The 19,520-nt window shown below is 52.4% G+C and overlaps 1 protein-coding gene across 2 annotated transcripts; it reads left to right on the plus strand.

Moving 5' to 3' along the window:
• Nucleotides 1–774: 774 nt before the first annotated feature.
• RPS6KL1 (ribosomal protein S6 kinase like 1) lies at nt 775–17,004 on the plus strand. 2 transcript variants are annotated; one of them, XM_030559139.1, is made up of 11 exons: nt 775–851; nt 2,054–2,351; nt 2,950–3,074; nt 4,864–5,067; nt 8,616–8,663; nt 9,545–9,677; nt 12,952–13,941; nt 14,896–14,985; nt 15,184–15,266; nt 15,659–15,754; nt 15,915–17,004. In XM_030559139.1, the coding sequence occupies exons 2-11, from the start codon at nt 2,093–2,095 to the stop codon at nt 16,023–16,025; spliced, it is 2,139 nt and encodes a 712-aa protein (XP_030414999.1). In that variant the 5' UTR covers nt 775–851; nt 2,054–2,092; the 3' UTR covers nt 16,026–17,004. The 2 variants fall into 2 exon arrangements, with proteins under 2 accessions (XP_030414999.1, XP_030415000.1); XM_030559140.1 differs by having other exon boundaries at nt 4,975–5,067.
• The last annotated feature ends 2,516 nt before the right edge of the window (nt 17,005–19,520 follow it).

A 19,520-nucleotide genomic window follows, 5' to 3' on the forward strand; every position in this document is an offset into this window, starting at 1 on the left:
TCCTGTCAGTTCTGATTTACACCCTGACGCCTGAGGGTCTGTGTCCCTTACACAAGTTCTGTCACAGTGTGACGATGGGTGTCCTCATCAGCCTTTTTTCATCCTACTACTTGACAGTGGTACAGTAAATTGGCTTGTCAAGTCCCTCAGTCCCCTGCTTTCTAGTTCCTCCCCCTCTCCCCGCTCTCTGTGCAGACAGCATGCCCAGCCGCCAAGGCTGCTCAGCGGTAGGGGAGGGGAATTCCCATCTCTGCTCCCTCAATCCCTAGCTGTCCAGCGACTCTGCTTTACATTGCCTGCTGGAGGGCGGCTTGGGATCGCAGGCATTTGGGGCCCTGATGCCGGGGTTGCATGGTGCGTGACACACCCGGGCCATTCCCGGGATGGACGCAGACGGGACAGAGCCTGGACAATCCGAGCTTCGTCCGCCACCTGATTTATCAACAGCCCCACGGTCCCCGGGTGTCTCTTTCCCGTGTTGTAGCGAGGAAGTCGCTGCGCCCCCCTGCCCCTCCCACGCCCCGGCTGGCTCCGGGCAGCTCTCCCGCTTCGCCACTTCCAGGGCAATGTTTTGAGTCTGAGACCTTTAAGCCAGGCTCTCACCGCCGCCCCGCTGCGCCCCTTCGGGCTCGGCCATCAGCTCCCCCTCCCGCGCGGGCGCTGCCTCTTTAAGAGCAGCCGGTGGCTGAGCTGCCCCAGGATTGGTGCTTTATTCTAAAGGCCGCGGGATGAGCTCATCTGCAGCCAACCGCAGCGGCTGCTCCGCGCCCGGGGAAACCGGCCTGGCCCCAGCAGCGGGGCGAGGTGGGTCCCGCACCCCCAGCGAGGGACCAGGCTCCTGATTCCACCAGGTACCGTTCTTCCTCGTGCACGTGATCTGCCCCAGAGCTACCCCAGCCCCGTGCCCGAGCCCCTTCCTCTGCCCCGTGGGATCAGGCTGGCTCCCTTGCGGGGCTGGGGCGCCTGTTCCCCTCCCTCTCGCTCCACCCTCCTGCTCGGAGGGTGGATTTGTAGCCAAGTAGTGGGGCCCGTTAGCGCTGTTTCACTGCTGCTACCATCTTCCTAGCAGGGCCCTCCTATGGCCCCAGCGCCAGCCCTCCTATGGCCCCAGCGCCAGCTCCCCGGTAGCAGCCTGCCCAGAGCAGCTGGGACTCCAGCAGTATGAGCACAGGTGCTGTTGCTCCCCCCTGGTTTGAAGTGGTTTCCAGCATAGACTGTGTTTACAGTTTGGTTCAATGGCTGTCAGCACCCCCACTATACAAATTGTTCCAGCATTGCCCCTGAATGTGAGCTTCCTCACAGCAGTGCCCTACCAGCACCAAGCCCTGCAAACTGTAGTCCCATGCATTTGTGACTGGTTCTGTTAACCTGAGGCAGCTCCAGGCAGAGGGGGGCAAGTAGGAGCAAATGCTTGTTGTGACCAGTGTTGGTCTGTATCTCCTGGATTATTAGCCTGTTCAACTACAGTGGAATCCACATGAAAGACCCCAGTGCCCTGACTGTTCCATCCATAGATACCCTTTGTTATATCTCCTCTGGAGGGATGATCAACCCTGATCCTAAATGTGGAGGCCTTGGGATGAGAGCTTTGGCTCATGATTGTACTCTCCTGCAGTTTGCAGCTGCTGATCCATTTCCTGCTTGGTCGCAGTTGGTGTCAGCAGTGATAAGAGACCAGATATAGCCTTTCACTTTTTCTTTATGGCAACAGTGGCGCCCCAGCATAGCTCTGCAAATGTTCCTGCTTCCCCTTTCCCTGCTGTTTCAATCCTTGACACCCCCACTCAGCTCTGCTAATGCCCTGCTTTTCCAATCCTGGTCCCCTAAATAGCTCTGCCAAAGTGCTTCACTCCTTACCAGCTATTCCAGGCTCGGTTTCCTCCACTAGCCAGTCTGCCAATGTGCAAGGCCTGACCTGCACCCCCCTGCTGCCCTCTCAAACTTGCCAGCAGCTTCCCTTCTACTGCCCCCAACTCCTCCCCAGTGTTGAGTTGAAGGGCTTTGTTTTGCTTCTCATCTGCCTTCCCCTCCACCCACTTTTCCAGGATTGCAGGGACTGAGCTGCTGAGGATGCCCTGAGAGTGGCCAAGCCATGAGCAGAGTCTCCCGTGAGCGCCTGGACTCGGAGTCCTGCTCCCGGGCACTCTCCCAGGCCCGAATGTACCTTGAGCAGATTCGGAGCCGTGTCTCTCCAGGGGGCCCTGATGTGCACGGAACCGGGAAGCGGGATTACCTGGTGGATGCAGCAAAGCAGATCCGCCTGGCACTGGAGCGGGATGTGAGCGAGGACTATGAGGAGGCTTTCAATCACTACAAGAATGGGGTGGATGTGCTGCTCAGCGGCGTGCAGGGTATGGTGGGCTAGGGGCGGGAGCATAAGGTGCAAAAGATGCCGGGTATATGAGGCTTGGTAGCCTGTGAGGTTCTGGGGTGCATTGAGCCCAGGGGGGTTGACAGCACACGGGGTATGAGTGCTCAGTGGCTGTGTGTGGGGGTTACACAAGGGACTGGGGGTTGGTGGTACAGGGCACTTGGCAGCACGCTGAGATTATCTGCACATTTTGGCAGTATTTAAGGGGCGGAGAATCTGCATGGCTTTACGATGGAGTTCTCTGGGTCTCTATGGTAGCAGCCAGGGATGGTGGAGCTGACACCATGACTATCTGGCATGGAGAGGGAGCAGAGTGGGCAGGATGATTGGCCCATTCCCATCAGCAGCTGTCAAGCAAGAAGGCATGAGGAAAAGGATGATGACTGAAGGCAGGGCTGCAGGGTAGTGACTGGCTGAAGTGGGGAAGATGTGGCATGCAGGGAAATGGCGTTGGGACATGGTGTGAGGATGAGGTGTTGTGAGGGGCAGAGCGTCTGGATGAGCCATGTGACATTGAGACACGTTGGCCAGAGTGTGATAAGGGCCTGGAATGGTGATTAAAGCTGTGTCCTTCGCAGTTGACCCCAATAAGGAGCGACGTGAGGCTGTGAAGCGGAAGATCACACAGTACCTGAAACGGGCTGAGGAGATCTTTAACTGCCACCTGCAGCGGACTCTGGGGAATGGGAGTTCCACTGCTACGGTGAGGAGGTGGGACTGGGAAAATGGCTTCATAGGGACCCCCTGATTGCCCTGGCTGGGACCTCAGGATGCAATACTGACAGCACATGCGGTGCTGGTTGGGCTGACTGGGATTCATGTGGAACAGCTGTGTTGGGGAGAGGTCTAGGACCCACATGGCTACCAATCCCAAACCTTAAACATACAAAGGTGCCAGTAGGGCTATAACACTGGCATCCTGAGCAGGGAAAGGCTGAACAGTGCCCAATGGTGAGAGAGATGTAACTCGGCCTAGTGATGGCTGGCTCCAGATCCTGCATGTCAGCTACTAAATGTCACCAGGGGACAAGGTTTAGAGAAGCTCTTTCTCAGTACCTTCAGTGACCGCTTCCTGGGGCGGCCCTGTCTGGAGCACCCAGAGGAGTGACTATTCTTGACCTAGATGACGCACAGCAGTGGCTTGAAAAGTAACTGTAGTGGGGCTGACGTGAGTAATGGGGCTTGTCTGCACTGCATTGTTCTGAAACTCTCTCACCATTGCAGTCCCTCAGATGCAGCTGCTCTCATGGGATGGCAGCTCCTGTCTCTGGGTCTGCATGAACGCAGGTCTGGGCTGTGTGTCTCTGTCTCTGCCATGCTCTGGGTGCTGCTGGACAGAGAGGGTCTATTTTATGGTGCTGGTCAAGGCAGTGAGGGAGAGGTTTAGGGGCTACTGTGTTGCAGTTGACGCAAAACAAGGTTCTGCAAGGAGATCACCCCTCGGCTCCCAGAGCCCTGCAGGCTCCTTCCTGCACCAGCATAGACTCCAGGCTGCCCTTGTTGGATAAGCTGGGCCCAAACCAAGACTGAGTCCTGCACCAGCTGCAGAATGTTGATGGCATCTGTAGGAGGGGTGGTGGCTGAAGGGGGGCTGACGCTACCCAGCTGCAGAGGTGAAGGGCTGAGATGGCTCAGCATAACCATAGCCCATGGCATTATTGGGACTCATGAGGTTTTCTAGGTGGTTTATTTCAGCCTCAATTTTTCTTGTGATTTTTCTCATTAACAGTGGCTGTGATCCCTTGTTTTCAGAAGTGCTGAAGCCACAGGCTTCCCTCAGTTAAGGTGGACACCATGGCTGCCTCTAGTGAAAATGGCTTCCATTTCTCTTTCTTCCCAATGGGACTGAAGCCAGGCTGTCCTTGGCTAAGATGGCAGCCACAGTCACCCTGTGCAGACCAGACAGGAGGCAGGGGAATGTGGAGGGACAGGGAATGAGACCAGTGGTGTGGGGGTAAAGGGCATGTGAGGAGCTGGGACCTAGATTGGAAGATCAGGTGAATGTGTGAAGCAGTGAGACAGGACGGAGAATGTGGGGAGAGCAGAAAGGGCTACTGTTGGGGGACAGGGGGTGACTTTGCGGACTGGGGAGGTTAGAGAGGGAGAGTATGGGATGCAGCAAATGGAGGGGGAAAAGGAGGGAGTGTGAGAGCAGAAGATTGTGGGGCAAGCAGAGAGAAGTGTGGCACAGTGGGTAGGGCACAGTGATAGCCTCGGCTGGGGCAGGAGACAAATGTGGGAGCTGAGTGAACGAGGGGAGTAGAATGGCAAATGCCCCATCTCAAGAGTTAGGAGAGGGTAAGGGCAGTCCCCAGTTCTGCACTTAAGGTTGAGCTTACATCTGCTAGAGGTAGGAGCTTCGCTCTAAAGGCTCAGAAATCCAGACACTGGCTGAAACCAGAGTCCATTTCTTTTCTTTTCTTTTCTTTTCTTTTCTTTTTAAAACAGTCACAATTTTGGGTGTGCGTCGCTGATGATGTCTGAACGTTTAGATTTGGCAGCTTTTCTGGCTCCCTACAGATGAAAAGGGAGACCCCTTCCAGCTGCACCCCTGGACAAGAACATCTTCAGGATCCTCATTCTCATTTCTCACTGCCTCACAGGGCTACAGCAGCCTTCGCTTTCGGCCCATCAGGACGCTCAGCTCAGCTGTGGAGAACCTGAGGCGCTGCAAGGTTGTGGGAGTGATTGAGAAGGTAAGGAGCTGCAGCAGAGTCACAGCAGCCTGGACATCAGGTGCTGAGAGCCCCTTGCATTGTGCATGCCAAGCAGGATTGAGGCTGGTCACCCACACCTCTCCCACCAGGGAAAACCTGAGTGCTAAAGGGAATGGGGTGACTCAGCAAGGGGCAGTCTGAGCTGACCACTGATTGAACGGGCAAGGCCCCAGTGCCTTGGCAGGAGGCCCAGAATGGTATTGGTGTCTCAGGGGGTTCTCTCTCTTCTGAGCTAGTACTGACCCCTGGGTAGTGGGGAGGCATATTGTGCCACTAGGGGCACTGTTGGATGAGAGGTAAAACCGATGTCCTGACCACTCTCAGCCATTAAAGGCTCCAAGACCTTTGCAAACAACTCAATGTCTTTGCCCGATTCCAACCTGCATAGCTACATTTTGCCTCCATAAACTGATGCCCAGTTGCTATGGCAATGGATGCCCTATAGGTTCCATAGACCCCAGCAGAAGTCTGGATGATGGGTGTTCGTTTCCATGCACCCTCAGCATGTTGGGGCCTTGGAGGGAAGGCATTAGGTTTTATAGATTCATAGATTCATAGACTCCAGGACTGGAAGTGACCTCGAGAGGTCATCGAGTCCAGTCCCCTGCCCTCATGGCAGGACCAAATATTGTCTAGACCATCCCTAATAGACATTTATCTAACCTACTCTTAAATATCTCCAGAGATGGAGATTCCACAACTTCCCTAGGCAATCTATTCCAGTGTTTAACTACCCTGACAGTTAGGAACTTTTTCCTAATGTCCAACCTAAATCTCCCTTGCTGCAGTTTAAGCCCATTGCTTCTTGTTCTATCATTGGAGGCTAAGGTGAACAAGTTTTCTCCTTCCTCCTGATGACACCCTTTTAGATACCTGAAAACTGCTATCATGTCCCCTCTCAGTCTTCTCTTTTCCAAACTAAACAAACCCAATTCCTTCAGCCTTCCTTCATAGGTCATGTTCTCAAGATCTTTAATCATTCTTGTTGCTCTTCTCTGGACCCTCTCCAATTTCTCCACATCTTTCTTGAAATGCGGTGCCCAGAACTGGACACAATACTCCAGCTGAGGCCTGACCAGCGCAGAGTAAAGCGGAAGAATGACTTCTCATGTCTTGTTTACAACACACCTGTTAATGCATCCCAGAATCACGTTTGCTTTTTTTGCAACAGTATCACACTGTTGACTCATATTAAGCTTGTGGTCTACTATGACCCCTAGATCTCTTTCTGCCATACTCCTTACTAGACAGTCTCTTCCCATTCTGTATGTGTGAAACTGATTGTTCCTTCCTAAGTGGAGCACTTTGCATTTATCTTTATTGAACTTCATCCTGTTTACCTCAGACCATTTCTCCAATTTGTCCAGATCATTTTGAATTTTGACCCTGTCCTCCAAAGCAGTTGCAATCCCTCCCAGTTTGGTATCGTCCGCAAACTTAATAAGTGTACTTTCTATGCCAACATCTAAATCGTTGATGAAGATATTGAACAGAACCGGTCCCAAAACAGACCCCTGCGGAACCCCACTTGTTATACCTTTCCAGCAGGATTGGGAGCCATTAACAACTACTCTCTGAGTACGGTTATCCATCCAGTTATGCACCCACCTTATAGTAGCCCCATCTAAATTGTACTTTCCTAGTTTATCTATGAGAATATCATGCGAGACCGTATCAAATGCCTTACTAAAGTCTAGGTATATCACATCCACCACTTCTCCCTTATCCACAAGGCTCATTATCCTATCAAAGAACGCTATCAGATTAGTTTGACACGATTTGTTCTTTACAAATCCATGCTGACTATTCCCTATCACCTTACCACCTTCCAAGTGTTTGCAGATGATTTCTTTAATTACTTGCTCTATTATCTTCCCTGGCACAGAAGTTAAACTAACTGGTCTGTAGTTTCCTGGGTTGTTGTTATTTCCCTTTTTATAGATGGGCACTATATTTGCCCCCTTCCAGTCTTCTGGAATCTCCCCTGTCTCCCATGATTTCCCAAAGATAATAGCTAGAGGCTCAGATACCTCCTCTATTAACTCCTTGAGTATTCTAGGATGCATTTCATCAGGCCCTGGTGACTTGCAGGCATCTAACTTTTCTAAGTGATTTTTTACTTGCTCTTTTTTTATTTTATCTTCTAAACCTACCCTCTTCCCGTAAACATTCACTATATTAGACATTCCTTCAGACTTCTCAGCGAAGACCGAAACAAAGAAGTCATTAAGCATCTCTGCCATTTCCAAGTCTCCCGGTACTGTTTTCCCCCTCCTTACTGAGCAGTGGGCCTACCCTGTCCTTGGTCTTCCTCTTGCTTCTAATGTATTGATAAAAAGTCTTCTTGTTTCCCTTAATTCCCATAGCTAGTTTGAGTCCATTTTTTCCCTTTGCCTTTCTAATCTTGCCTCTGCATTCCTGTGTTATTTGCCTATATTCATCCTTTGTAATCTGACCTAGTTTCCATTTTTGTATGACGCCTTTTTATTTTGTAGGTCACGCAAGATCTCGTGGTTAAGCCAAGGTGGTCTTTTGCCACATTTTTTATCTTTCCTAACCATCGGAATAGCTTGCTTTTGGGCCCTTAATAGCGTCCCTTTGAAAAACTGCCAACTCTCCTCAGTTGTTTTTCCTTTCAGTCTTGATTCCCATGAGACCTTACCTATCAGCTCTCTGAGCTTACCAAAATCCACCCTCCTGAAATCCATTTTCTCTATTCTGCTGTACTCCCTTTTACCTTCCTTAGAATTGCAAATTCTATGATTTCATGATCACTTTCACCCAAGCTTCCTTCTACTTTCAAATTCTCAACTAGTTCCTCCCTATTTGTTAAAATCAAGTCTAGAACAGCTTCCCCCCTAGTAGCTTTTTCAACTTTCTGAAATAAAAAGTTGTCTGCAATGCAGTCCAGGAACTTATTGGATAGTCTGTGCCCCGTGGTGTTATTTTCCCAACATATATCTGGATAGTTGAAGTCCCCCATCACCACCAAATCTTGGGCTTTGGATGATTTTGTTAGTTGTTTGAAAAAAGCCTCATCCACCTCTTCCACCTGATTAGGTGGCCTGTAGTAGACTCCCAGCACAACATCACCCAGGTTCCCTCCCCCTGGGCCCCTAAGGAGGGTCAGAATTTTGTGTGACGAGATTAATTCCCTTCTGCCTCCCCCCACCCCACCCCTCTCCACTGGTAAGGCCCAAAAGTGGGATGAAACGTGTTACACAGACCTAAAGGAAGGAACATAAAATATTGATGCGGGAAGTTGAAAATGCTGTGGGATTTCCCCCCCCCCCATCGGTTTAGTGTCACTAACTCTTCCTGTATTCCTTGTCTCCTTATCTCCCTATTTCTGAGGTAACAAATGTTGACTGATTAAAAATGTGGCTGGAGGGCAGGGGTAGCTAGAGATACCAAAATAGTAAGGAAAAGAGGTAACTTTGAGACTAAACTGAGCCAAGTCCCTTGAAATGGGACTTGGGGTGACAGAGTTCACTGTTTCTGATCTGGGCTGTCACCATTGCTTGCAGGTGCAGCTAGTCCAGGATCCAGCCACTAGGGGGACCTTTATACTTAAGGTGAGTGTTTCCTACCCCTGGGCTCCTCCATCTCCCTGTCCTTTGGGGGAACCTTCCAGCAAGGGGTGTCCCATACCAGCCTGAACTGAGGAGTATTTCCCATGGGTTCCTCAGCTCTGGTTTGTGCTATTCAGAAGAAATAAATTTTATAGTTGTATCCAATGTCCCCCTAAAGTCTCCCTTGTCCTGGCATGACTCCCCCCCCCCACACTTTATCTCCTGCAATCAGAGAGGAATTCAGTCTCCTTGGTCACTCAGACATGAGCTGCCTTCCCGCTGTCCCTCTAATGGAACTCAGTCCAATGGAGCTGGTGGAACCCAAGCCATGGATCTGTGTCCAAACATGAACTGGGGCAGAAATTACATGAGTCTGGGAGTTCTCAGTCTGAGTCCCTGGGGCACAGTTAGGAGTGGTTATCACTGCTCGTGAAAAGCCCAGAACTGTAATAACAGAGAGCTTGGAGGCTGTGGGGTAAGAATGAGGGGCATCAGCTGGAGCTGTGGGCATGGGGAGGACTGGAGTAGCTGGAGGGATTGAGGTGGATGGGCAGAGCTCTGTGGGTGGGGGCCAGCCTCAGAATAGCGATGGAGGTTACAGATCAGGAATAACCTGCATTGGCAGAGCTGTGTGGGAACCCAGGTGTGGAGTAGCAAGGGGTGCTGTGTGAGTGTATTGGTGGGGCTGTCTGAGCAGAGTTTGCCAAGCTCAACAGATGGATAGCTCTAGTCTGTGCGACCCCGGTGGACAGAAGTAGGAATGAGGGGCTTGTCAGAATGGAATAGACCAATAGTCCCTCTCATTCAGTCTTCTGCCCTGGTGGTGGCCAGTCTCCAGGGATTCAGTGACACTCAAAGTTCCCAGCTGTATGTTCTCCATGCAGAGCCTCCCTAAATCCCATGTGGAGACCCGTGAGCGGCAGACCATCATCCCGCATGGAGTCCCCTTCATGGCCAAGCTGCTGCGCTACTATGTGAGCGAAGACTCCATCTTCCTCCACCTCGAGCATGTGCAGGGTGAGTGTGAGCGCCAGGACTCTGCTTCTTCTTGTCCTATCCTCTGCTTCTCTGACCTTGATCTGGAGTGAGTGTCTCTCGTGCTAGAGCTTTTTGGGACTATGTTTTGCAGTGAGGGTGATTCTGCAGGGCTCAGAGACCCTGCAGCGGGAGCCAGCAAGCAGCATTGCAGGTGTGGAAGAATAGATAAGAGGCTTCTCTATCCTACTGTCTCACCACATGGATCCCAGATTAGGCTAGTGGAGGCCTGGGTATGATGGTGGGGCTCCAGGTTACTGGAAGCAGGGCTGCTGGGCTTATGGAGACCAGAGGGAGGGAATGGAAGCACATCAAAACATAAAAATTGCTGTACTGATCAGACTATTGATGTGTCTAGTTTAATATCCAGTCTCCCATGGTGGCCAATAGCAAATGTATCTGAGGAAGGTGCAGAAAACCATGTTGTGGACAGATTGTGAAACAACCTTTCAGGGCAAGTTCTCTCTACCCCCTCAGCTGTGTACCCCTCTACCTGCTCTCAGACTCTGCTGCCAGGCATTATTTTGTAGACTTGCATCATGTCCCTCCTATTCACGTCCTCTTTAAACTAAACTCTCTGAACTTGTCAGTCTGGGTCCTGGCCTGGAAGTCCCCCCAGGCTTCCAATCACTTGCCCTTCTGTCTCTGAAGCCCTTCTCTTTAGGCTATATCTGGCCTGTGAGAGAGTGACCAGAGCATGGTGCTCCAGGTGGGAGTGTGCACCACTAACTAAGATAAGAGGGTTCAGAGCCTAGAGAGGGGTGTGTTCTGGTGGTTCCCATGATAGGAGAAGGCAAGAGTATGGGAGAGGTCCTGCAAGATTTCCAGACCCAACAGGACTTCTGGGGAAGATTGAGATCTCATGGTATTTGGCATGAGATTTGGAGCCATGTGCTCAGAGCCACTTCCTGTTGGCTGGTTTCCGGCAGACAGCCCACCCTAGGTCACTGCGGGCTGTGCTAGTTACTGCCCTGGGGCTTGAAAAGAATGTTTGTCCCATTCCACCAGATCGGTGGAGGCTGGCTGGGTTATTTTTTGCCTTCCTCGCAGCAAAAGCTAAGGTTTGGGTTTGGGGCAACTGGAAGGCTGGAATTCTTCCATCTCAGAGGTCACAGTTTGGACCCACATGGGAATTGTTTAGTTGTCACAACTTTTGGCAGGTTCCCAGTGCAGGAACTCGCTAATGTAGGCTCTGATCCAAAAAGGTACCATAGTGGGTATCCCAAGGGCATCCCGTTATGAGATAGGGGCATGGTGTCTAACCCCCTGGGGGCAAATGTGAACCAGGGGCCAGGAGACTACTTCAGGGGACCACCCTGCCAATGTGCTTGATGGCAGTGCTGGCTGGGGATGTGCTTGCCTCTTGCCTCTGCCCCCGAAAGGGGGAGGGATGCTAGTGGGCAAGTGGAGACATACAAATTCCCTCCTAGTGTGATGATTAGTTTCCCTTGCAGTGGGAACCCCCCAGAATTGGCAAAGGATCAATGGGATGTGAGGGACTATGCTGGGCTGCCCACCGATGGGAAATTTGGATGTAGTTTGACTAATAAAGTTAAGGCCTGGCTGAAACCCATAAATACCACATGTCCTTCCCTTCGTCCACACAAGGAAAACACAACCGCATTATCCTACTGCGAGGAATATTTTCAGTTCCACTCCTTAAGCATCATGACATTTTGTTTGATTGCCCAACAGTGCTGTGCAGAGATTGTCACTCTGTTATCTGTGATGGCGCCTAAACCTTTCCCCTGTGTGGCTGCAGCTCATTTCTATTTAGCCCCTCATCTGAGTAATTCAGATTGTTCCTTCCAGCGGGCATCATCCTGCTTCGTCAACATTGAATTCCATCTGCCATGATGCTGTCCATTTGCCCATTTGCTCAGGAGTTCCTGAGTCTTTAGTCTCCACTTACGTAGATAATTAGCTGTGAAGGTTGCCACCCCACTGCTCACCCCTCTCCCAGAGTGTTAAGAAGCACAATGGACAGTGCCACTCCTCAGGGTGCTTCTTTCAACTTTTTTTTTTTTTTTTTTGCCATGCTGAAAATTTATTTCCTTCATATCCTTTGTTTTCTGTCAGGGATTAGAAATGGGCTAAGGGACAGAGCTATACTCTCGCCCCATGACTATTTTGTTAGTCACTTTTGAGGGGCTTTGTAAAAATCGTTTTGTTTTTGAAAGCATGTGTAAACTACATTGGCCTGTTCTCCTTTTCTCCCTCATTATTTTGCTGATCCACTAGATTAGAGGGGCATGATTTTCCTTTGCAGAAGCCCTGCAGTTTGCCCCTATCATGTCATTATCATTTAGACTTGGAAGATAGAGACTGGCTGGGCAACAGGGAGCTGGTTAAGTCTTCCAGATTCTGTGCCACCCCTGCCTCAGCATGAGCTGTAGAGCAGTCTGAGGGGTGCTAACTGATGCTGCTGGCATAAGGGCCCTTAGGGATCAGTATAGCTCTGTCCTTCCTCTGCCACCCCTCCCTCCCCCTGTCCCTTGTGCTGGAGTGTGATGGCTGGCAGAGGGGTTAGATTGTGTGGTGACTGACTATGCCGGGGAGGAGTTCCCCTCCAGCAGGGGAGTTCTCCTCTGGCTGCAGGGCTCACTGGTCTGCAGTTCCCAGTGTTGTTGTTGTGCCTTTCTCACATAAGTGCCACATTTGCTACCCTTGTTACTCATGGAGTAGCTGATTTTAATGTGACTGCAGATTTTTGTTAACTGCTCAGCCACTTCATAGTCAAGCTCCTGCAGAAAACTCCTGGGTGAATGCCATCCGAGCCTGGGGACTCACTGATCTATAATTTATCTGTTTGTTCCTGCACCCCCTCTTTGGGCACTTCAGTGTCTGACAGTGCATCTTCATTGTCATGGGGGCCAGAAAGGCCTTCTGGGGGCACAGAGGAAATGGTCATGGGGCAAGAGGAGAGGTGAAAATGGTCTGAGGTCTGGGAGGGAGACAACTGTTGGGATCAAAGGGGCTGAGGTGGGCCCTGGGAGGAAGAAGAGGTGGAGACAAGCTGCTGATGAGGCCAGAAAGAAGGGGAGAGAGGAACCCACTGTGATTATAGGGCCCAGAGAAGATTCTAGATTTTTTTTTCCAGCACGTGAATTTAAGGTGCTCAGCATCTGAGCCTGATGCCTGATGAGCCCTGAAGGCTGGTGTCAGGGCAGCAGGTGGTTGGGGTGTCTGTTTGTCTGCCAGGGACCTGGAATGGTTTCCACCTCATAATACTTTCTGCCTTCCCTTCACTCTCCAGGGGGGACACTCTGGTCCCATCTCCACTCCCGGCCTCGTTTACAGCAAGGTTCCTGTGATGGCCCCAGTAGCCTAATCCCAAAGTCCAACTCAGTTTTGGTGGGCCATGGTGAGGAGCAGCGAGTAGGAACCTGCTTAGGGGCTGGCTCTCAGTCCAGCCAGAGCTCCAGCTTCTGCTTGGAGAATGGCACTGACCTGCCAACCTCTGCAAATCACCACCCACCAGAAACTGCTGACCAGTCGTCCTCTTGGGAGCAGTCACCTGACCACATGGATGCCAGACCAGGGACTGGCTGTAGGTTCCATACTGGATCTGCCAATGGCTATAAGGGAGTTACTGGGGGGAAGGATTCAAGTGCAACACACACATTGTTTGGTGTCACTGATTCTGTCTTCATGGCAATGGCCAAGGGATGCAGCCATCTGACCAACCAGAGCTTGGCCTTCCAGTCATGTGACTTGTCAACCAGCAGTGATGGTGTCAGTAGTGTATCAGAGAGGGAAGATTCTCAGCAGGACACAAGGCTACTGGCTGATGAAAGGCTGCCCCAGTCTCCTGCTGCAGTCCCAAAGGCTATGGAAGGAGGCCACCTGGTGAAGATGGAACCTCGAGTTTTCCAGGTGTCTGATACTCCCTGGGCTCAGCCCACACGGTCCCCAGTGGCTCCCCCAGGACAAAGGCAGCTGCACCCTGGAACCACCCTGCACAGCTCCAGCAAGTCCTACTGGTGTGACTCTGGGGGGAAAGAGTTGTTGAGGAGCATCTCAAGGGCCCAAGAAGGAGCAGACCATGGTCAGCATCCAATTGCAGGACAGTGTGGGCCTCCAGCCCATCGCTCTTTCCAAGGGGATGGCCAGGGGTCCTGGGATGTGAACGAGGAGCTCATCCGGCTGTGGGCAGCTGAAATGCTCTTGGCTCTGGAGGGACTCCATCAACAGGGAGTGCTGTGCCGAGACCTCAACCCCAGAAACCTGCTGCTAGATGGTGCTGGTAGGTGCTGCTTGAGGCTATAGCATGAGGAAGGGTTTTATCTCCTCAACAGGGGGGCCTGTAGCATCTGATCCACTCCAGGATGGTTTGCCATCTCTCTCTGTTTGTTCTGTGAATCTGAGCATCTCTGATCCAGACCCACCCGTGCTCCAGGCCTTAGGGGCCTCTAGAAGATTGCTACAGTCTGCTGTGCGTGAGGCTGAACAGGGCTGCTCAGCAATGTTAGCCACATGGAACACATCCTGTTCCCATGGGGGTTCCTGGCTACTTGGAACACCCCTCTGAGCCTCCATAAGGGAAATTAAGATTAGCTAGGGCAGTCAGGCTAACAGTCCCCAGGGCTAATGGTTTGGGGGCCTTTGATTCTGCAAGTCAGCCTTCCCACCCATAGTCTGGCAGCCTGAATTCAGTGCTCTCCAGAGTGCACTGCATGGCCTGACTCTTCTCTCGAGGTGGGTGTGTGTCTATGTGATAAAAATGTGGGGCAGTTTAGAAACCTACAAAATAAACAGTGAATCGTTGCAGGGATCCTTTAAATGAGGAGCTGGGAAAAATGACCCTTTCCCCTTGCCCCTCATCCACTCTTCTTGCTCCATCCAGTTACTTTTGCTTGGATCCCATCCTGCCCAGTCCTTCCACTAGCTGCAGACTTGTCATTCACACTGCCCCTTCCCCAGAAGAATCTAGTCCCTGCTGTCACTGTGCATGTCGAAATCACATGTTCTGGGGCCTGGTGCTCTGTTGGGGCTCACAGCAGTGAAAACATTGGAGCTCAGCTATGTTGCAGGGCACAGGGGAGGTGCCAGTGGGGCAGCTTTTCCCACCAGGTCCCGTTGCAGGGGACAGGAGCCTGGAGGGATAGGGCCATGGCTTGTGGCACATGCTGCAATTATTGGGTGTCTCTTTTTTTTGTCCTGACCTCTCTACCTGCCCCTGGCTGGCACTGTTTCACAGGTCACATCCGTCTCACCTTCTTTGGCCAGTGGACAGAGGTGGAACCACAGTGCTGCAGCCAGGCCTTAGAAGATATGTACAGCGCCCCAGGTAAGGGAACAGTCTACTGCCTTCTCCGATGCCCCCTTGAAACACTGCAAGAGATTTATATCTGCCCAGCAGCATCTCCCTATCTGCCTGATCTCTTCCAAAGGCAGCAACCACCAACACCTATGGGAGCTTGATGTGCGGTTGCCTTTCAGCATCTCCCTCCTATTTGATCTTGAACTCATTTGGCTTTCTCTGCAGAAGTGGGTGGGATTTCTGAGCTGACTGAGGCCTGTGACTGGTGGAGCTTTGGATCCCTGCTGTACGAGTTACTGACAGGAACAGTGAGTGGCTTTTGTGTCCCATCTTATATCAGGCAGGGGGCAGCATAGTATCAATCCTACTGTTGGTGCCCCAGTGTACATGTGGGGGCTAGGAGGAGTCTGTATCCTGGTACTAGTGTCCTGGGGTGTAGCTTGGGCTCCAGGCTGAGTTGTCACTGGGCACATGACTCATAATACTGGAGCCTGGATATCTGGATGCTGCTCCCCTGGGATGCTGAGGGCCTGAAGCTGATGAGCCATTGAATTGTGGGAGATGGGCACTGGGAGGCTGAGACTGTTACTCCTGTGATGCTTGGGGAGGGGCAGTGGCAGATGAGGTGTAAGGAGGGCATTCTCTATAACAGTGTCTGCTGCACAGGGTTCTCCTCACTGTCTGCCTGTCTCTCCTGCAGTCGCTGTTCCAGAGCCACCCCTCGGGGATTCACCCTCACACCCAGCTGCACCTTCCAGAGAGGCTCAGCCTGCCTGCTGTATCCCTGCTCACTGAGGTGAGGACACCCAGCTGGCGTGAGCAGGGGGACGGGACTATGGCTCTGGAGCAGGGATAAGGAATCTTTGGCTGGAGCCTGCTGGGTGAGGGGTGGGAAGGGCCCTCACTGGGGCTGTGCTGCTGCTCCCTGTCTCATCCCTGTGTCCATTTTCTTCTAGCTGCTGCAGTTTGACCCCAAGCAGCGCTTGGGCTCTGGAGGAGGCGGAGTCAACAAGCTGAAGAGCCATCCCTTCTTCAGTACTATCCAGTGGAACAAGCTGGTTGGCTAGACTGACCCATGCGGAGCCGCGTGGAGCGAAGGATGGTGTCAGGCAGGGGGCTAGCTGCTGATGTGTGGGTGAGGCCCAGGGAGAGACTCATATCCTGCTGGAGAGGCAGATTATCCCCCTAGATCACTGGGACCTGTGATCTTGGGTGGTACTTGCAGCTCTGCCAGTTTCGGGGAGGTCCACTTCTGCAAGTGCTGATTGTGGGGGGTCTGGATTGGGTCCAATTTGCAGCCTTGGCTTCTTCCTCCTGGGCTCATTTCCATTTGTGTTGCAGTAGCATTTTCAAGAGATCAGGCCAGACTGGGGTCAAGTCATGTTGTCTCCCTGCCCTCCTTCCCCCAGGTCCTTCCATTCTCACCTTACATCTAACCCAACCCTGGTAAAAGTCACTGACTCCTACAGAGGCAAAGACGACAGTGCCAGCGGGCCTAACTCAGCCACCTTGGCCTACTACCCTCACTGTCCCATGGGTTCCCTGGGACATTCCTGCCTCTTCTGCCCACAAGCTCTGTGGGGCTCTTCTTGCCTGGTGCTTGGTGTGGGAAGCCAGTCTCTGTAACTATGAATGAGACTCCCCTGCTCACCCAGGGGCCTAGAGGGGCAATATCTCTCCCTGGGGCAGGCCCTGTTAGTGTCCTGTTCCTTCTCTGCCCATAGACTCCACCAGCTCCTTGGTTCTCCCTGCCCTTATCAGCTGGGGATCCCATCCCACATCCCAGTTACTTTCTCCCCATTTCTCTGCTGCTGCCTGAGCTCTTTATGGTTTACTAATGCACTCCCACTGGCTACCACTAGATGGGGTCTGGGGTTGTGGTCTGTGTGTCTCACTGGCTGCATGTGCACTAGCAGCACCTGCCCATGCTGTCTTGTGAGAGGGGTGGGGAGAAGCCCCCTCCCCCTCGGTGTGTGAGAGGCTCTGCCTGGGATCTCTGACCTGCTCCGAGTGAATGTCTGAAATCAATAAAACAGCTTCACCCAAGTGGGGGATTGTTTCTGATTTACACACCATGGGGCCCTTGCTCAGATTCCCATCCAGGTAAGGAGCTTGATCTAGGGCTCCTAGGTTGGGTAGAAGGCATTCAGAGGTCACAGGCCTTGGCACCAGCTCTTCTGCCAGACAGGACTATGAGAACTCAAGGCCAGGGTCAGGCTCCAGTTTCAGTGAGCACTGAGGCCTGGCCTGAGACACAAACGGAACTGTGTACAAAGCATTCAGAGGTCACAGGCCTTGGCACCAGCCCCTTCCCCAATCACACATGAGAGCAGGAGACCTGACCAGGCTGGGGCAACCTTCCCTCCCCTACGGGCTATGCTTCAAGGTCACTGGATAGGACTTACGACATTCTGTTTAGGTCTATTTAATCATTACATCAAGGCCTCCCCTATGTGGGGGTATCCTAAGCTTCTTTGCTCCCTTCTTGAATTCTGTGCTCCTGTTTTCTGTCTCAGTAAGACTGTGTGGCTCTGGTGTTCTTGTCCCTTGCAGAACAGTGGCTGTACACTGAACCCCCTTCATTTGCCGCCGGGAGGCATTTCCTTCCCCCTCTTCCTTCTGCCTGCTCTGCACCCCCAACCCACACGTGCTACTGCAACCTTGGCACCTTCTCCCTGAGCTCTCCTTTCAGGGAGCTGTTACTGTACTTGCAACCAGTGCTCTGTCCCCAAGGTTACTGACTTCCCAATCCGCTGGGCTCTAAGGCTGTGGGCAGGAAGAGGTTGGAGGATGAGGTGAGGGTGACTCACTGTGGAACAAATGCCTGGGACAAGGCCTGCATCCGGCATTTAATTTCTGAGAAACTGGCCAAGTGGCAGGAGCAGGCAAGGTGTTAACCAGCAAGCGCCTTAAACCGCTCTGTAAATGCAGTGCAAAGAGAGAGGAAGGCAAGGCGAGGGGGAAGGCAGGGGCTGTTCCTGGACCTCTGGCAGTTCAAGCCTGTGTTGCAGCAGCCCTGCTGCTATTCCAGTCCTTGGCCCAGTAAGTGAGTGCCAGATGCAGAGGTGGGCTAGGTCCAGCAGGGAGGCCTGGCTACGGAGTTAGGAGCAGCTGGCAAAGGGACTAAGTTGCTTGTTCTGCACCACCTCAAGCTGGGTTTTGGGGCAGCATCTGTCCAGGAACTCCCCAACAGCCTCTGTGGCATAACAGTATCTCCTGCACTAGCCATAGTAGAGAGGAGAGGGAGGTTCCTAAACCCCAGGGGAGAATGAATCCCATTCACAGAGCCACACAGCATGGAGGTGGAATGGGTCTTTCTAAAGTAAACAGCTGCTGGTGTGGTGGCTGAGAATAGAGTGGGGGAAGCCATTGGTTCATTTCCCCTTTCATCCTTCTTGGGGCAGCCAAAGAGCTGAACATTGCCACCAGGCCTCCTGCTGCTTTGCATTCTGAAAACATGGCACTTGGCTTGCAAAGGGCTCAGTGGCCGCCCTGAGGCTCTTTGCTTGGCTCTCAGGTGCTGCCAGGCTAATGGAAGGGCCAGTGACAGCAGAATGCTAATGGACTGTGTGCTGCTTATCCTAAGCCTCTCACAGTCATGCTGTAGGGGGTTTATGTTTCCAAGCCCTGTCCCCCAAGGGCCCTGCAGGGCAGAGCAGCAGGTACAGATGGCAGGGAAATCAGTGGAGGTGCCAATGAAGCTGCAGTGCAGCTAAGGTCCCCTTACATGTCTGGCAAAGAAAGGCAACCTCTGCCCCCCAGACATACAGGTGACTGGTTCTAGCTGCTACCTAACTCAGGCCCCGCCCCTGCACCTCATGGATTGCCCCCGTCAGCGAGCTGGATGGCTGGGGGAGCTTCCACTCAAGAGCAAGAAATGAAACTTAGTAACTGCCTCTCCTGGCTTGGCCTTTTGGCCAGTATGTGGGGGGACACAGGCCTGGGGGCATGGGAGGCTGCTAAAGAGACAGAGAATGCATGTGTTTGCCTGTCTAGCACAGACATTCCCCCCTGGCTTGTTACTCACCCAGTAGCTGGCCAGCTCTGTGGGGCTGCATTGCCCTCACAGCGACCAGGGTCACGAGCAGAGCACCATGCCTTGGCGCAGGAGAGGAGCTAGGCAAAAGGGTGAAGAGGGCCCATGCAAAAGAAAGCCAGTCCCTCCACCTGAGCACTAGCACTCAAAGTGCTTCTGGCAACAACCTCAGGGAGGGAAGCCCTTCTGCATCTGTGTGCACAAGAGCACCTGCAGCGCAGACAAGCTAGAGCAGCTGGCTTCCAACTTTTTCAGCCACCTCTGAACACAAGGGAACGGGGCTGGTTGGGCACCATCTGTAACTATAAAAGCCCCAATTTGTGAATCAGAGCTAGCAAGGGGTTGGGGTGAGACATGATCGCTGGAAGCAGTTTTCCCTGGTGAGGCCATTTCCTCACAGCTTTTCCCACTCAGCTGAGGCGCTGGTTTCTGTGCCAGTGCCAGATATGATAAAGGTATATTGTACATGGGCAGAAATGCTAATACCATACAGATCTGTTGCATTTGCATTAGCCACAGCTGCTGC

Source organism: Gopherus evgoodei, chromosome 4 (genome assembly GCF_007399415.2).
Source record: "Gopherus evgoodei ecotype Sinaloan lineage chromosome 4, rGopEvg1_v1.p, whole genome shotgun sequence".
Classification (NCBI taxonomy): domain Eukaryota; kingdom Metazoa; phylum Chordata; order Testudines; family Testudinidae; genus Gopherus; species Gopherus evgoodei.